Raw genomic sequence first — 17,319 nt, 5'->3', positions numbered from 1 at the left:
GCCCACGTGACGCCCCGCCCCGCCCCGCCCACTGGCTCCCACGTGACCCGCGGCCCTCCACGAGCGTCCCCGCGCGCCGCTCGGATCCCGGCTGGAGCCGCCATTGTTCCGCCGAGGGAGGACAGTGGGCCTTGGCGCTGGCGCCGAGACGCCGCTTAGCGGCCGCCACTGGAGACACTCCCTCCCGCTGTCCCCCTCCTCCTGGCGGCAGCGGAGTGAGGCTGACGAGGGGGAACTGGAAGCCCCCTCTCCTCCTGGCGACGGCAGCGGCCGATCCCCGGCTTCTGCGCGAGGGGCGGCCGCGATGAGCTCGGCCTGAGGCCGTCGGCCCGGCCCTTCCTTGCTTCCCTTGACTTCCACGGCGTCTCTGCTCAGCGTCATCGCTCCCTCTGACGGGAGGGAAGATGGCTGCACGGAGCTGGCAGGACGAGTTGGCCCAGCAGGCCGAGGAGGGCTCGGCCCGGCTGCGGGAAATGCTTTCTGTCGGCCTAGGCTTTCTGCGCACCGAGCTGGGCCTCGACCTGGGGCTGGAGCCGAAGCGGTACCCGGGCTGGGTGATTCTGGTGGGCACGGGCGCCCTCGGGCTGCTGCTGCTCTTCCTGCTGGGCTACGGCTGGGCCGCGGCTTGCGCCGGCGCCCGCAAGAAGCGGAGGAGCCCACCTCGAAAGCGGGAGGAGGCGGCAGCCGCGCCGGCCCCGGCCCCTGACGACCTAGCCTTGCTGAAGAATCTCAGGAGTGAGGAGCAGAAGAAGAAGAACCGCAAGAAGTTACCTGAGAAGCCCAAAGTGAGTAGGGGAGGAGCGGCAGTAGAGTAGGGTGAGGGGCCGGCGTGGAGACTGTCGATCGAGCGGGTGGCCGAGCCTTGTCCCCCCGTTCGAGAATGGAAAAGGAAGAGTGAGGTTAGTCGAGATCCGGGACGCAGAACTCCCCAGGTGGAAGAGGTGATCGGTGGACATGATACTCGGGGGAATGGTGTGAACTCGGGAAGTGTAGGATCAGTTTCGAGGAAGGAAGTTAGACGGTCTGGGGAATGTTTAAATAAAAGTGCCTAGAGGTCAACCCATTTTTGGGAACCTTGACCACCGGAATAATATACCAACTCTCGTTGAGGCCTACGGAGTAAGGAGCATGAGTAATGGGACCTTAAGGTGGTGGTAGGAAGTTAGGGAAGGACTGCGCCTGGAAGACATGTCTAGATCAAGACACGTTGAAACGGTAGCCTCTGGAGAAAACACGGTGACCTAAAAGCTCTGAGGCTTACAGAGGATTAAAGGTACCCAGGTCTAGACGCGCTTCCATTTTAGTTGGAACTGTTTAAGGGAAATGGTTGCCCACTCTTATTCCTGTGAATGTGGCAAGGAAGGCCGGAACAGGAGCAAGGCAGGAGGGAACCGGTTGCCTAATATACTTTGTGGTACATGTCCCTGTGAGAGAGCTAAGGCAAGTTCAGCGAAGTAGTGTGGGAGGTTTCGAAATAGAGTAAAGGGATGACAGGGCAGAATGGTGCAGGCTAAGAGAGGGATTGAGGTGCCGATTTACTGGACCACGTGTGGAAATGCAGAGAGCATCATGTCCGTTTTATCATGTCTCGTGTTTTATTTCTGCCTTCTTTATTGCTATTGCCCCTTGATTCTTACATTATGTCTTTAATAGTTTTATTTATTTTTAAAAATACTTTACATTTAAGCAAATAGAGTATGCAAGTGTGCAGAACTAGAAACAGCTCCTATTTTTATATCCTCAGAATTAAGCTTTTAAGTGCAATGAAGTAAACATAGCCAAGGCCCTACTATGTGAAATTCACTCTGGTGTTTGGTGGGCAGTAGGAGGTATACACATAGGAAGTAGAGTCAGTCGTGGAGACTAGGGTAGGAGACAGATTCATAAATTGTTCTAATAGTGCATAGACCGATAGGTGCTGTAGAAGTATGAGCAGTGTTGAGGTTTGGAGGGTGGGAGAATAATTCTGTCGGAGAGATTTAAGAAAGTTATTGGAGGAAATGGGATTTGAGTTCAAACTAAAGTAATGAGAGTATTGTTGGTAAGGATACAAAGAATAAGGCTGTATTCGAGACTTGACACGTCACAGTGCATTTCATTATTAGGCCTAGATAAGTATTCACATTTTGCCTGCTGATTAAGAGGATGAAGGATACATACATACAAAAAAAAAAAAAAACCTAGAAAGGGTACAACTTTGTCAATATGAATACTACCTTAAGAGAAGAGAAAATAGTACCGATTTGGAACATATATAGCTATATTTAAATTTGTAGAGAGCATCAAGGATTATTAGAAAGCAATATTATGATGAAAATAGACAATCTGGCTTTAAGATGAGGACAAGAGATCTTGAAAAATATATTTTTCAATAAGCCTAAAATATAAAAATATATTTTTCAATAAGCCACATATATTAATAAGTCTAAGCCCTGTGTGGATGAAGCGGATTGTGAAAATTTCAAAGCCCTTTTTGGGATGCCTAAAATTTCAGATAGATTTGAGTCAAGAGACAGGTGCTCTAAGAGCCCATCTGAAGTGCATCTTAACACTTAGGTGACTCATCTGAAGAACACAGACTCGGGTGAAACTTGTACTGTGAGACATGCTCATCAGACTTTAGACTTATCCCTTCTCCATTTTTCATTTGAGTGAAGGAAGGGTAGAATGAATAAACAAATCTTTTATTACCTTTGCGGAGTGAAGAATGGGAAGAATAACCAGTGGCTAAATGTTATTTGGGTGAGAAAAGGTCTTTGCCTATCTGTAGTGAAGATGTGTTGGAGAAGTTATCAACATTGCAGCTTTCAAACTTTTTTGACTGCAGCCTACAATAAGAAATACATCTTACGTTACAGTACCCCCTCCCCACACACACCCCTCAAACTATTCTGACTTTCTTTAATGATTCTTGTGACCCACTAGTTCATATTTGATTGTGAGGTGTAACTCACAGGCACTGCATATAGGGCTAAGAAGTATAAGCTACCTCCTCCCCTCACCCCTACCCGACACACACACTTTTAGTACTCATAAGCTCTGCAGAAAAGCAGGATACAGCTGGCAAATTGAAGGTAGTGAAAAAGAATACATGTCTTACTATGAAGGGGGAGTATAAAAGTAAAAGCTCAGTTTCTCCCCAGGGAGCTTTTTACTCCAGTTGTGGGAAAAGATATACTCAAAAAAAAATGAGTTAATGTAACCCCAGTGTGGCAATGAAAGACCTAATCACAGAATTTGGCTTTGAAAATGGGTAGGAGCAGGATAGTGAGAGAGGCTGAAGAAACAGCAAAGGTCCCTGGGGAAGGAGACTTAACTCTCAGTCTAGCAAGAATGGGGACCTGTAAACTTGAGTAAGGTATTTAATTTTGTCCTGTTTAGCTTATCTTGTTTATGAATTGAAGATCTTAGTTGAGTTAAAACACTGCAGGATTACTCAAAGTGTTATCCCTGACTAGTTGCAGTAGAGTTGCTCAAGTGCTTATTAAAATTTGTAGATTCCAGAGCCACTCCACAGATACTATAAATTCAAAATCTCTAAACTGAGCCCAGAGAATCTGCATTTTTAACAAGCACCCTTGGTAAATCCTTGCCTGTTAATTTGAAAATCACTTACTAGAATAAGGCCATAAGAAACATAGTATAAGAGATTTCTAAGTAGAGTCATGTTTAATCTTTTAATTCATCCCTTAATAGCATCATTCTAATATACATTTTAGGATATAGTCATTCAAGTGGATTCAGTGATATAAACTACAGTTTTATTTTTATCCTTTTATTCCATTATTTTTAGTTTTCTTCTCTTAAATCATTCCAAATTTTGCAACACGAATTTTCAAAGTTTGCTTCTAGTAGCTTGTTTTTGTTTTTAGAGTTAATGGTATTTAGCTTTTAAAACCTATTCATAAGTGTTTTTTGAAATTCTTACATTAGTTTGGTTTTTATTTTCTAATATCTTTTCATAGGTCTTTTGGACATGAATTGTAGTTCATTCCCCTTTTAAAAGTGAAGAGAGTAGCAGTTTTCACTGGGCTTAGTTCTTGACATTTCGGGAAATCATTATCTTACATGCATCTAAGAAAACTCATTTTAGTAAACAAGCTATTTTTCTATTAGTGTCAGGAATTCTCATAAACATTTGCCATGGTGTAGTTGTCTGTCTATAAGCTCCATGAATAAAAGAGTAGTGTTTTGTCTTGTGTGCTACTGTATAACCTTGCACAGTGCTGGATAAATAATTATTAAATGCATAATATGGTAAGATGTCCCACCAAAATAATTCTACAACTTATTCCTGTTTTTCATGCCTGGTAAATAGCCATATGAGCCACCTTTTTATTTTTGCAGTAGAAGATGGCTGTGTTTGCCTCATCTGGCAAAATTTTGTAAGGTTTACCTTTCTATAGCCAATAAATCATTCTAATAGTATGCAGGGTCTTTTGTAGTCATTGCTTCTGTTGCAGTTTCACTGCCACTGCCCTACTTTTGGGCTTTATTATACCTTTTGCTTAAGACTATTCTAACAGCATCCTAACTGGTTTGCCTATTTGCAGTATCTTTGTTGCCACTTCTTTCCACCTACTCATGCCAGTTAAACCTTCCAAAGGCCAGCTGTAATCATGTGACTTTCACATTCTCATCTTTTCGGTAGTTTCCCTATCACCTATTGAATAAAATCTAGTCTGTGACCTGGCTTTCAAGCCTTTTCATGATCTAACCTCATCTTAGGTTTATCTCTTACCATTACCCCTAAGACATTACCATTTGCTAGACTGCTGTGTCTCTCTATTCATATATATATTTTTTTCCTATCAAAAAGTCCTTTGTATAGCTCTACCAATTTCTACCTATCCTTCAAGGCCCAGCTGTGGTGCTACCTCTACTATAAAGCCTCTTCCCTAACTCCTCAGCTAGAGCTAGTCTTTTTTATATTTTTTATGAGTGCTAAAACAAGAAGGCACAGTGTAGCCTGGGAACATGCCTGTAGGGCAGCTCAAGACTTTTTTGTAGCTCTGTGCACGTCCACACATGATCAGGAAAGCACCTCAAGTTTTGATTTTGCGGTTAGAAATTTTGGTGAGTAGGTGAATTCGCCAATTTGGAATTCCCAAATAATGGGAATCAGTTGTATATTAGTCTATCTATAACTGGACCATTCCTCTCCTATCCGAACCTCATGTGTGGGTGTATACTTGATTTCTCCTATTGGAAATCTGACATTTGTCTCAAACTTTAACATCTCCAAAACAGAACGCATAATTCTCTGCCTTCTCCTGGTCTTGCCCATTTCTGTAAGTGAAATGACTGCCATCAATTCAGTTATTCAAGCCAGAAATCCAAGAGTCGTTCTTGATTCTTCCCTTTTTCTCACTTCATATCTTCCTCAATTCATCTAATCCATCGGCAAGTACCATCAATTTTATCTCCAAAGTATATATTCAATCTGACTACTCTCATTCTACTGTCACCTTAGCTCAGTGATATAGCAGTAGCTTCTGTTGACTGCCTCCAGTCCTTTCTCAACACCCTAATAAGGAGTCTTCTTAAAAACAAATTGACATTTTGTCAAAAACCAACACTTCAATAGCTTTTGCATTATAAGAACAGTCTTGTCCTCACTGTTCTAATCAGCCTTTAGATCTCACTTTCCTCAAAAAAATCCTTTCCTAATCATCCTATTTGAAGTAGGCATCCCCTTCTATTTTCTGTCTCAACCTCTTGTATGTGTTTCCTTTATTTTAGTTACCATAGTGTGTAAATCGTTTGCTTACTTACCCAGTTACTATTTTGGGGTCTTTTCCCTCCACTGGATTATAAGTCTTAATATATAATGGCAAACAGCCTTGCGTTTTTTTGTTGTTGTTTTTAGGCGAGGCAATTCTTGATTGACCTCATAGATTGCAAGGACCTTGTCAGCTTACAATTCCTTATTTTTTATTTTTTACGCCTACAGCACCTGGTCTTCCTAGGTGGTCTCCCATCCAAGTACTAACCAGGCCCGACCCTGCTTAGCTTCCGAGATCAGACGGGATTGAGCTTGTTCAGGGTGACATGGCTGTAGATGGCAAATAGCCTTTGATAATTGTTGAACTAAATGCTGAATAAAGTAGCTAAAATGACATCTCACAGTTTAATTGGATAATCTGTTGTTTCGCTAAATAAATTTGTCTTTTAAGATATTGCCAATAAAATTATGTCTTTTATTCTTAGGTACTGGTTTTGTCATATTCTCCCAGGTATTAGTAAAGGTAAATTGTATTACCACCTACGGGGTTTTCTTTTTACCTTTAACTCACTAGCTCCTTTAGTTTTAAGTCTTAAAAGAATCAGTTGATTTAAGAGTCCTGGATAAAACAAATATTTCTGATTTTACAGAAAAGAAATCTTGAGATTCATAGAGATTAAGTGACTTATACAAGGCCATAGAGCAAAAGAGTTTCAAAAGCAAAACAGTATCCTAATTTCTAGTCTAAGAACTCACTGTTATTTCCACTCTACCTCTCTGGTTTCAGTAACACATTCCAGGATATTACATTGTATTCAGAGAACAAATCCAGTTTGCCCAGTGAGTTACAACTTTCTTTATTGTTTTTAAAATTAATTGGAGAATCAAGTTTCTGCTGAAAATTATAATGACTTTTACAAAAGCTCCAGAATTGGGCTCCATTTGTTTGGTTATATGACAAGACTTTTTCATCTTGTCATTTTATTCTGCCAGAGGCCTGGCAGAAGACCTTTAACAGTTTTGACAGAAAAGACCTTTAATAATTGCACTCATCTTAGCTACCAAGAATAGTAATAAGCCCTCTGAACACTCGTTTTTGTTGTGCTTCGACATTATTGATTAATGTACTACTCAAGGTTGTGCAGGCCTTGAAAATATTTTTAAATTTTTACTCAAACAAAATTAAGAGACCTAATGAGGAATTGGTGTTATTTGACCAGTTTTAAAATTTACTCTGTTTTCTTTCCAACTATGCTAGTAGTTTTCAGACTATTCCACAGAATGCCAATATTCCAAAAAGCATCCATCAGGACCCAAGAAAGAAGAACATGGTTATGTGCTTGCTGTATCATCTGTAGTCCTTATTGCAGTACCTATCAGATGTAAAACCTTGAAAACCAATGTTGTATTTAATTTTTCAGAAATCTTTAGCATAATTTGGCCATATGACAGGTATTGAGTGTTATCTCTCTCCTCTATAAAAAGTAGCCCTGAGCATTTCTAATGCAGTCAACAGTGGGTACTTTGGCATCCCTGAAAAGGGCTTAATTTTTGGCTAGCTGTTTAGAAAGCACAGGATCTTTACCACTAAAGGAAATATCTCAAGATATATAGTAAGATCTTGCAAATTTGAATTATAGATCACATCTGTAAGATTGTTCTCTCAGTATTAAGAATTTAATTTAGTGTTGAATTTAAAAAGTTGGTAAATTACTGTATGACTGAATCTTTTGTTCATGTGTATGTTTAGTATAGGTCATTGATACGTGCACAGTATTTGGCAGAGGAAAAAAACATGGTTTGTGTTTTCAAATAAATGACAAGAAATTGTTCTAGCTTGAATTTGTATCAGAACTTTTCACAACTAAAACTGAGACACTTACCAAGACTGGCTCTTCTCCATTAAGTGAGATAGTGCATGTAAAGCATCTATCACAAGGTTTTTGGCATATGGCAAATTCTCAGAAATTATTTTATTGTAAGGCTAATAGTCTGATCTGTCAGCTAAAGATAACGTCTCTTGAATTTCTATAATACCTTGAGCCTTTTGTCTTTTTAGCTGGACATAATACATATACTTATGCCTCCTGTATACTCAGTATAACTCGTGCTAAGGAAATTGAGACTCTTGTGAAGTAGTAACTTGTTGTCCAGGATGACACACATTTGGTGATTCAACCCTGATCTCAGCTTGCCTTTAAAACCCTTACTATCCCATTTAAGGGGTAGGGTGGGGAGAAGCGGGCAGGGGACAGGGTATACCTTTTGTCTGTATTTTAGTATGTGCCATGTGCTGTTGTATACCTGTATTCTTTCTTTGCTAGGTTCTAAGCTTCTTGAGGACAGGGATTATTTCTCATTTGCGAGGTTTTAAGGGTTCTACATATTACTCTACTGTGTTCACTTACTGATTATTGAGTGAATGAACACAAGTGAATATTAGGTAATTTTCTTAGAAAATTATGAAACTACAAGCAGTTTTAGAAAAGAAAGATAACATTATATTGCTATCTCTAGAGCAAGCCTGGATTATTTCTAGCCTCCAAGAAGCTATATTTACTTATCATTTGTATTCTGTTAACTTCCCAAAAGAATTTGTGTCTGGAGCATTGGGTCTAACAGATACATGTACTTTTTTGGCCCTCTTGACCATCAGGACTTAACATTTATTTTAAGCATGGTAATAGGGAAAAGATCTTGAATGCTGGAACATGATGATGAGGATATGGGCTATCATAGCTTTGGAGAGGAAAGGATATTGAAGGGAAGAAACTATTTCTTGAGCAAATGAAGTATATTTTCACGTGTTCTCTCATTTACTATCATTTTAACAAGAAACCTATATAAAGACAAGTATGTATTTTCTTCATATTCACAAATGATGATATTAAAGGTTAAATCAAAGAAAATGCTTAAAATTGCAGTGATTAAATATAGAAGTTTGGCCTTAATCTCAGATTTGTGCAATTCCAAAGCCCATGGTCTTTTCATATTCCTTTTGTTTGTTTGTTTTTGTTTTTGTTTTTTGGTAGTTGGTAGCCTGCCTTTCTAGTTTCTAAACTTAAGGAGTTCCAAGTCATTTTAAGTCATGATTTTTACATTTTGTGGCTATAAATAAAATTTATATAACTAAGTGAAAATAGGATTTAAATGGTTTCATTTTAGACGTCAAATGTTAAAACTTATATATGCTTACCTTGGACATAGGTTCTTTTGCAGTTTAGAATCAGTTTAACGAATATGTAAAAGCTTCTCAAATGGAGTTGAAGTCTGTTTTTAAGCATTTCTTCTTCTAAACTTTGAAACTTCTGGAGGGCAAATTTCTTTCGCATGTCCTTGTTCCTGAGGTCTCTAGCCCAGTGCTTATGCTTAATAAACGTTTATGGAATTATGAGGAATTAATAAATTGAAGATTGGCTTACATGGATAATTTTATTTTCTTGAAATCAAGAGTTAATTAAATAAGATCCTGCTCCCCTGGTATATGGCCCCCCTCTATTTTAGTTTCCTGATTGTCAGCCATGTGTCTTCATTCTGGCTTATCACTAACCCTCCCAACACACACACACATACACACACACACACACACACTATTTGAATGCGTTTTAAAAAAGGACCTGAGATAGGAGTTTGGAGAAAGTATAATAATAGTTATGCAGACATGGCATTACCTACAAGGAATCCATATAAGAAATGATTATATCATTTTTCTGATACTGGTTAATTGTCACAAAATTTGAAGGACTTTATTGGGTAGTCTAATTTAAAATACAGATTGTATGTTATATATGAAATTAACTTTAGTTGGGCCTGGAGGGGGAGCACCTCATAATTTTCTGGAGAATTTTAAATGAAGGTACAATGAGAGGCCCATGTAATTGCTATTTTGTAGATATACCATATATTTTAAGGCTCCATGATCAGAGAAGATAATACTTTCATAAAAACTCCGATTGGCAGTCACATTGGATTTGAAGTATTAGTTTTCAATTAGTCGCTTTTCATGTGAGCAGACCTACATAATATGCTTTCATTTAGGGATTAGCTATTTTAAATATGGTTAATAATTTTCCAGAACCAGGCCTTGTTGACCAGCTAATGGCAGAATAAGAGGACAGATTAGTGTTGCTGATGGGTAGGAGAGACACAGCCACCAAAATGTACTCTTTTTTCCTGCTACCTAAGAATTCTGTTGACTTTACTCTTGTGATAGGAGGTTTATTGTTTCATGGTATCAGGCAGGCATTTGTGGGGAATTATTGATGACTTATGGAATCCCAGTAGTCATGAGAGCTATATAAAACTCAAGAGTCAGTGAAAAATTGAGAAATATGTATAGACCAGAAAGAACAGCTACAGTTAAAGCCTTTACATAAGTTGATGTTGCAAAGAAGGAAGTAAAATTGGCACAGGTTGGATGGTCTGACCACCTTTGGCTTGCTGATCATTTCAAAGCCTGTGAAATGGAAACAGTGTTCCCACTGTTGATCACTGATTGAGGGATTCTGACTTTATATTTGCTTAAAAGGAAAGATTGTTTCATCTTTTGCTTAGGGGGCAGTTTCAACAGTGTTTGCAGATAGTCTCAAAGGAATTGCATTGAATTTTCTAGTAGATTTTTAGATAGTTTTTAACCACTTAATTTCTCAATTTTTAGCAGTTAGTAGATGAATTTAAATGACTCAGTACAGTCCTTTACATGAGTAAAATGGATGTATTATATATAAGTGATCATGATGGAGTTTCCTGAAGGGATTAAATGAAGTTTTTGGCAGATGTAAGCCTTCTGAGCTGCCAGTTAAAGAGCTGGGAAACTGGAATTGAAGCTGCAAGATTTTTCAGTTGGTATGACTTACTAGAAAAATGAGGCTGACCACAAGAAATCAGAAAAAGTGAATTTGGCTAGAGAAGATAGTATGAACTAAGAAGTATCATGAGAATTGACAAGATGATGATATTGGAAAGTAAAATTAAACAAAGTTTTATATTCCTAATGTGGATATGACCCCAAGTCCAAAGTAACCTTTCGCTGCGCACTGCCTTCCCCTTTCCCACCCCACACTTAGAGATAATAAGAGGCAACATTAAAGTGGCAAAACAGGACAGAAGAAAGAAAAGCAAAACAAAAATAAAGAGACCTGATTTTGGTATTAGCTGTCTGACTTTAACAAGTTGCTTGAGACCCAGCAGATGAAATTTGGATTAATTAGGAATTTAATCAACTAAAAGACAGTTTTTGTTTTGATTTTTCTGTCATAAATCTTTGGGAAACCTACAAATTGGGTTTTAGAATATTAATGGTTTCTTTATCCAACTGCATCCCTGATAATTTTGAACAAATACAGATAAAGTCCACTATAGAAATTTTGAATACTTGTGTTGTTTTCATGAGTATAGCTCTGCTGTAATAAGTAATCTGATGGAGGTCTATTCTGTAAGAACTGGAAATAAAGCAATTGGAACTAGTATATTGATTTACTGACTTACTGTGTTGTATATGAGGAGAATAGGCTAGTAAAAGAAGAAGTAGGATCCAGAAAGAAGAGGTTAGAATACAGATACCTGGGCCCCACTCTTCAAACCTCTGAACCTAAATATATTTCTGGAGATGTGACTCAGAAGTGCTTATTTTAAAAGAAAAAAAAAATACTAGTGATTATGATTAAAAACCAAATTTGAGATTCACAGGCTTAATTCTACTCATGAACACCTCTAAGTGCTATCATTTTATTTCAGGAATGTTAGGAAAGCTGAGGTAGCCTTTTTTAAGCCGTGGCTGGCTGTCGTTTGTAAAGCCTCTTAATCCCAGAACAGTAGAGCCATTAGATTATAGAATTACAGGAGACATTAGAGATTATCTAATATAGAGGCCAGCAAACTGTGGTCCATGAAACCAAATTTAGTTCTTTACCTGTGTTTGCAAGTAAAGTTTTATTGGAACTCAGCCACACTCATTCATTTGCATCATCTATGGCTTTCCCTGGACCTTGACTGAAAAAGTTCATTAACTTTGGTCAGAGTGCAAATACAGTTTAGTTCTCCTTTTTCTTGCTTCTAATCCATTATTTTTTGTATGTTTGTTTGAGGGAGATACCTGGGTGAGATAAAAAAATTTCATTTGTAGTACAGAATTTTATTTATAGATTTTCTTTATTACAAAACAATTACTAGGATAATAAAGAGTCCAAGTACTTTAGATAACATGACTGTACAAAAACCTTTTTAATTTGGGTCAGGGGTAGAACTTTTTGTAGTATAATCTGTTTCCTGAGTACAAATCTTTGGTTTGATCTGCCAAACCATTTGATAACAAGATTCTTTTTTGTTGCCTGTGCAGCCGAATGGACGGACCATTGAAGTGGCTGAGGAGGAAGTTGTCCGAACTCCTCGAAGTGTAACAGCAAAGCAGTCATTAGAGACAGAAAAGAAAAATGAAAAGGTAAGTTTGGGAGCATATAAAATTAAATGCAAAGCTCTTAATAAAGAGAGCGACATATACAAATGATGCTTCTCTGTTTCACAAAATTGTACATATACCCCCTATTTAAGGAAAATTGAAAACCTCAAGTAATCATAGCAGACGGATGGGTGGTGAAGATTCCAGATGTGTAACATACCTCTTATTTGAAAACAGAATTGTATTACCTTTCTTAATAGTACATTTCTGACATAGAAAGCTTAGCAAAATTGTCCTATGGTATTGTGTTAAAATAAATTTCTGTCATGATGAAGACATAATCATCTACTTATAGACATAGTTTAAGTTTGTTTTGTTTTGTTTTTAACAAAAGAAAATATACTCAGGTCATTATCAAAAAGGTTTGGCTATGCACTTATAAATTTTTAAATTTTTAAATAAGCCCATTTAACTTATCCCAAGCTAACACGAACTTTTAATCATTTTTCAGTTGCCAATGTTAGAACTGACCCATTTTTGTTTGATTTAATTTGTAAAGTAGGCAGATGTACAAGAAGCTGTTAACAGTGTTTCCACCTGTTGTAGGAGAGGGACTTTTTATTTAACATTTTTTAGTACATTGAATACTCTGCCCCCAACTCTCCCCCCCATGCCTCTGCGTGCATAACTTCTTTTTACAAAAACAAACCAAAAACAAGCACAGATAGGTAAAGGATTTCTAGGAACCAGAGTGCAGCAGCTCCAGCTCTGTAGAATAGTGGTATAAAATAGTTGCTCCAGTTTCTTAATGCTTGCAGATTCAAAATATCTGAAGAAGTGGTGAGATCAATTCTCCCCCTGTAACCCAGGGAAATTGGCAGAAAAATAAATAGTAAGTAACTTGTATTAACAAGTTAGCATACAATTTAAGGATTGTGAATTTATACCATGAATAGTTTATATGCTTAATATAGATGTATACTTTTCCCATCTTGTTTCTGGGCTTTCTCTGTATTCGTGAGCATTTTATACTTAGTCCTGCTTCCACTCTGAATTCTTCTGAAAAGAAGAATTGTATAGCTGGAATAATTAACAAACTCCATTTATCTCTGATTGATTAATCATATATAGTGTATGTATCAGGATGTAAAACCACAGTTTGAAGTTTGCAATTATTCTGAAATTTCTTATGAAAGGAAATAATTATAATAATTGACATTTGTACTCTATAATATGGCAGACATTGTGCAAGATGAGATATGAGTATATATATAAATATATTTACTATAGCTAGTGGGGACAACTTACTGAGCACCTACTAGGTATACCTTTAAGGCTTTATAGAATATTTATTCACGTTTCTTTATCCTCACTTCAAAATCTGCCTTTTACTTATCTGTATCATTTCTGATCCTTTCAAATACTGCCAGGCAGACAGTAATAGCCCCATTTTACAGATAAGGGCTCTGAGGCATAGACAGATTTTGTGTTTTCACTAATTTCATACAGTTTCTGAACTGGGATTTGAACCCTGCTCATTGTGATGCCAAAGCCCAGGTGTTGTTAATCACTTAACAGTCCCTCCTCCTTTAAGTTGCTGTTGCTTGTTCAATACAAAGCTTCTACTTTCGGTTTATTGTCTGTTTGATTTTACTTTTTGCAAAGAATAAATGCTTCAGCTGATGGCTAGTGTTTCTTTTTGCCATCTTGCATCTTGAATTTATGCTTTTTAACTTGGTTCAATCCAGGTGACTCTCTGATTTCAGTTAATTTTTTATACTATTGCACTGTGTTTTTGTGTTTTAAATAAGTGACATTTTTAGACTTCTTTTCTTTCTTTTGTAAACAAACATATCTTAGATCTACTTATGCACCTTAACTTATTTTCTTGTACGTTTGTTTTCCTCTCAGAGCCACATCTTAGACACTTTGAGAATTGCAGTTTGCCCATACAGTAATTGCACTCTAAGCTGTGATAGTGAATACCTTGCCCTATCACTTGAGTAGGCCTCATAGATAAAACTTTGTCTAAAAACTGGATGTGACAAGAGTTATAAATCTATAAATTTTTTTTTATTTTGTTTTGTTTTGGATATGACACAATCAGACATTATTCAGCTGAAACAAAAGAACATATTCAGACATACTCATGGGAAAGCCCTAGACAAGTTTGACTGGTCAAGGCGGGGTTGAGATATGATTAAAAGCTTAGATATAGAGTAGGTGTATTAGGATGTAAAACCTGGCGCAACACTTATGATTGATAGTTAAGTCTTGCATCTATGATTGTAAGGGTCTGAATTAAGATAAAAGTATAAAGGTTGTTAGTAGGAGAAACAACAGAAACAAATGTATAAAATTTGGTCACTATCACATTAGTCAGATGATTTCAGTGATGTCTACCGAAATACTGTTATCATTTATTTTATGTGTTAGTATGCTCTTAGCATTTTTATGATGCTACACAGTATACAGAATACTCCCACATCTCTTAATCATGATTAACAGCTCGGAGAGGGGTGAATACACATGTGCACACACACACAGACATTTTATAATAGCTCATTAAAAAGAGTTTAGTGACTTACCCAAGAACATATAGCTAGTAAATAATGCTCCCTCAGTTTCCCTGAGACAGCAGTTCTAAAGTGTGGTCTATGGACCCCTGAGGAGGGGTTGCAGAAAACAAAACTATTTTTATAATAACTAAGATATTATTTGCCCTTTTCACTGTGTTGACATTTGCACTAATGTTACAAAAGCAATAGTAGATAAAACTGCTGACTCAACAGAAATCAAGGAAGTCACATCAAACTACTAGTAATGGTATTGTTTATTACAGTCCACTCATCATAATAATAAAGAAATGAACGCTAGTTTCCTTTAAGAATATCCTTGATGAAGCAGTAAAAATAATTGTTAATTTTATTAAATCTTTACCTTTGAATACATGCTTTTTAATTATTCTCTATACTGAAATAGGAATTATGTATAAAGTATGCTACATAACCAAAGAAAAGTGGTTGTCTTGTGGAAAACACCTGCACAATTGAATTGCAAGCTGGATTAGCCACTTATTTTATGTAACTTCATTTTTATTTGAAAGATCAACTGATAGGCCATGGTTATTTAGACTTCGGTATTTGCAGACATTTTCTCAAAATAATCAAGATGATCCTGTCACTTCATGGATATTCAGAATTTGGAAAATTTGTATCTGCCACCATGAGCTTGATAACATCCCAGGGCTTAAAGAATTTCTGATGAAATCAGTTGTGATGTTAACATGTGATTTTTTTAAAAATAAATTGTATATAATGGAATGTTTTAACATTTTGGAAGATGTGTATGATTCAGTGAACCAATATTTTCCAAAAGACTAATGCTTGCATATTACAAAATCAAGCAAGTGTAAAAGATTCATTCAAAGTACATTGTAGACCAGTGGATTTTAATGTAAAAGAATATGGAAAGTTCATTAATGCTGTTTCAGATTCCCATTGTAACAATTTTTAATAAACTACCAACTCACAAGTTTGAGTGTAATAGTTTTTTTCTTCCTCAACCTAAAACCCTTCGTAACTTTCTATTGCTTTTACTCCATAATCTTGACCATAACTAAAGCCCCTGCCTGTGGCACAAATCTCTTTTCCTAATCTTACCCTCTTTAAGCTCTAGACACGTTGGTTTTCTTTCTTTTTAGTTAAAACAGCTTTATTTTGAAATATTTTATGGTTATAAAATTTGCTTCAAGTGTATGATTTTAGTCTATTTGTGGAGTTGTATAACCATCACCACAATCTAATTTTTTAGCATTTTTCTCTTCCCAGGAAGAAATCTTGTGCCCATTAGCTAGCATTCACTCCCCTTTATTCCCACTGCTCTCCTTACCTCAGCCCTTGGCAACGACTAATCGTTTGTGTGATATCAAATATCACAATTATCTGAAAAAACTATTAAAAATACTCCTTTTGTTTCCAGTTACATATCTATGTATACGTAGCCAGATTTTCTTTATGTGCTTCCATAAAATATCAGTAAATTGAATGCAAAAGCAGATAGGTGAATCCAGCTGTCTTTTATGAAGCCACACATCAAAGATATTTGCAGATGTAAAATATGCCACCCTTCTCACTAAAATGTTTTTGTTTTGGAAAATATTTTTATGTAGATATAATTATACAATAATTAGTTTATTGTTTTGAAATTAATATAAATTTAAATAATATCGTAGTTTAAATTTTTAATATGATAGATACCAGGTATAACCCACATAAACAAAGGCTCTTTGACATCCTCAGTGTGTTTTAAGAGTCTAAAGGAATAGCCTATGACCAAGAAATTTGAGAACCAGTGCTCTAGCAGTGATCAGTGTTTAGAAGACTAAAGACAGAATTATTCTGAGGCAGCACTGATTTTTAAACAAGCATAAGCTATAGCAGTTCTTAGCAAAATAGAGACTGCCTTCATGCCCAGAGAGTTCACATGTACTTGTGTTTTACCTTCCTTAATACATTTTAGAAACTATAGTTTTAAAACCAGCAAACCATGATCTGCTGGTCATTCTGGCTCTATATCTGAAAGTTTTGTTGGAACACAGACACATATTTTTATTGTCTATGGCTGCTTTGTACTATAACAGCAAAGTTGAGTGCTTGAGACAGAGGCCTTATAGTCTGCAAAGCCTAAAATATTTACATATGACCTCTTTTTCCTGAACTCCTATTTCAAACTCCTAATATAGTCCTTCAGATTCATTAAAATGTTTCGTTACATGGAGTGCCTTGGTGTGGTCTGATTCTCTAGGTCTTGAACTCTGGACCTTTTAGGCTCCCTTGTGCCACAGAGTCTATAGTGTCATGATTTCTTGGGTTTTGAAGGTTCCCTTTTAAGGTAAACAAAGTAGTTTTATATAAAAGAAGGAATATCTTTCCAGAGAATCCTCATTTCTGCTCCTAGACCTTTGTGTCTAAACTCCTAATAGCAGAACTGAGACCAGAACCAGGTCTTCTGCTCTAGACCATCATTTTTCCATGATACTATGGTTGCTTCAGGCAGTAAGTGGCAAGAGAGAATCAAAATACAGTGAAATGGTGAATTTGGTTTTAAACATGCTAAGATTGAGGTGAGAATAGGATTTCCAAGTGAAATTAATTTTTTAAGCTATTGGAAATGGGAGAAACATAGCTGGGAAAGA

General features: G+C 37.0%; 1 protein-coding gene and 1 pseudogene across 4 annotated transcripts in view; one reads left to right on the top strand and one right to left on the bottom strand.

Moving 5' to 3' along the window:
- Positions 1 to 65: 65 nt before the first annotated feature.
- MTDH (metadherin) overlaps positions 66 to 17,319 on the top strand; it is a 53,459-nt gene continuing 36,205 nt past the window's right edge. For 2 of the 4 annotated variants that reach the window (XM_015592999.2, XM_015592998.2), the window contains exons 1-2: positions 66 to 785; positions 12,063 to 12,164. In XM_015592999.2, coding sequence (XP_015448485.1) covers positions 405 to 785; positions 12,063 to 12,164 — 483 coding nt within the window. In that variant the 5' untranslated portion in view covers positions 66 to 404. The remainder of the gene's footprint in view (positions 786 to 12,062; positions 12,165 to 17,319) is intronic. The other 2 variants (XM_015593000.2, XM_006916663.3) reach the window with 1 other exon arrangement.
- On the bottom strand, positions 5,945 to 6,063 carry LOC112483747 (annotated as a pseudogene).

The sequence above is a fragment of the Pteropus alecto genome, unplaced genomic scaffold (genome assembly GCF_000325575.1).
Source record: "Pteropus alecto unplaced genomic scaffold, ASM32557v1 scaffold164, whole genome shotgun sequence".
Classification (NCBI taxonomy): Eukaryota; Metazoa; Chordata; class Mammalia; order Chiroptera; family Pteropodidae; genus Pteropus; species Pteropus alecto.
Note: the sequence above shows the minus strand (reverse complement) of the source record. Positions and strands in the feature narration are given on the sequence as shown.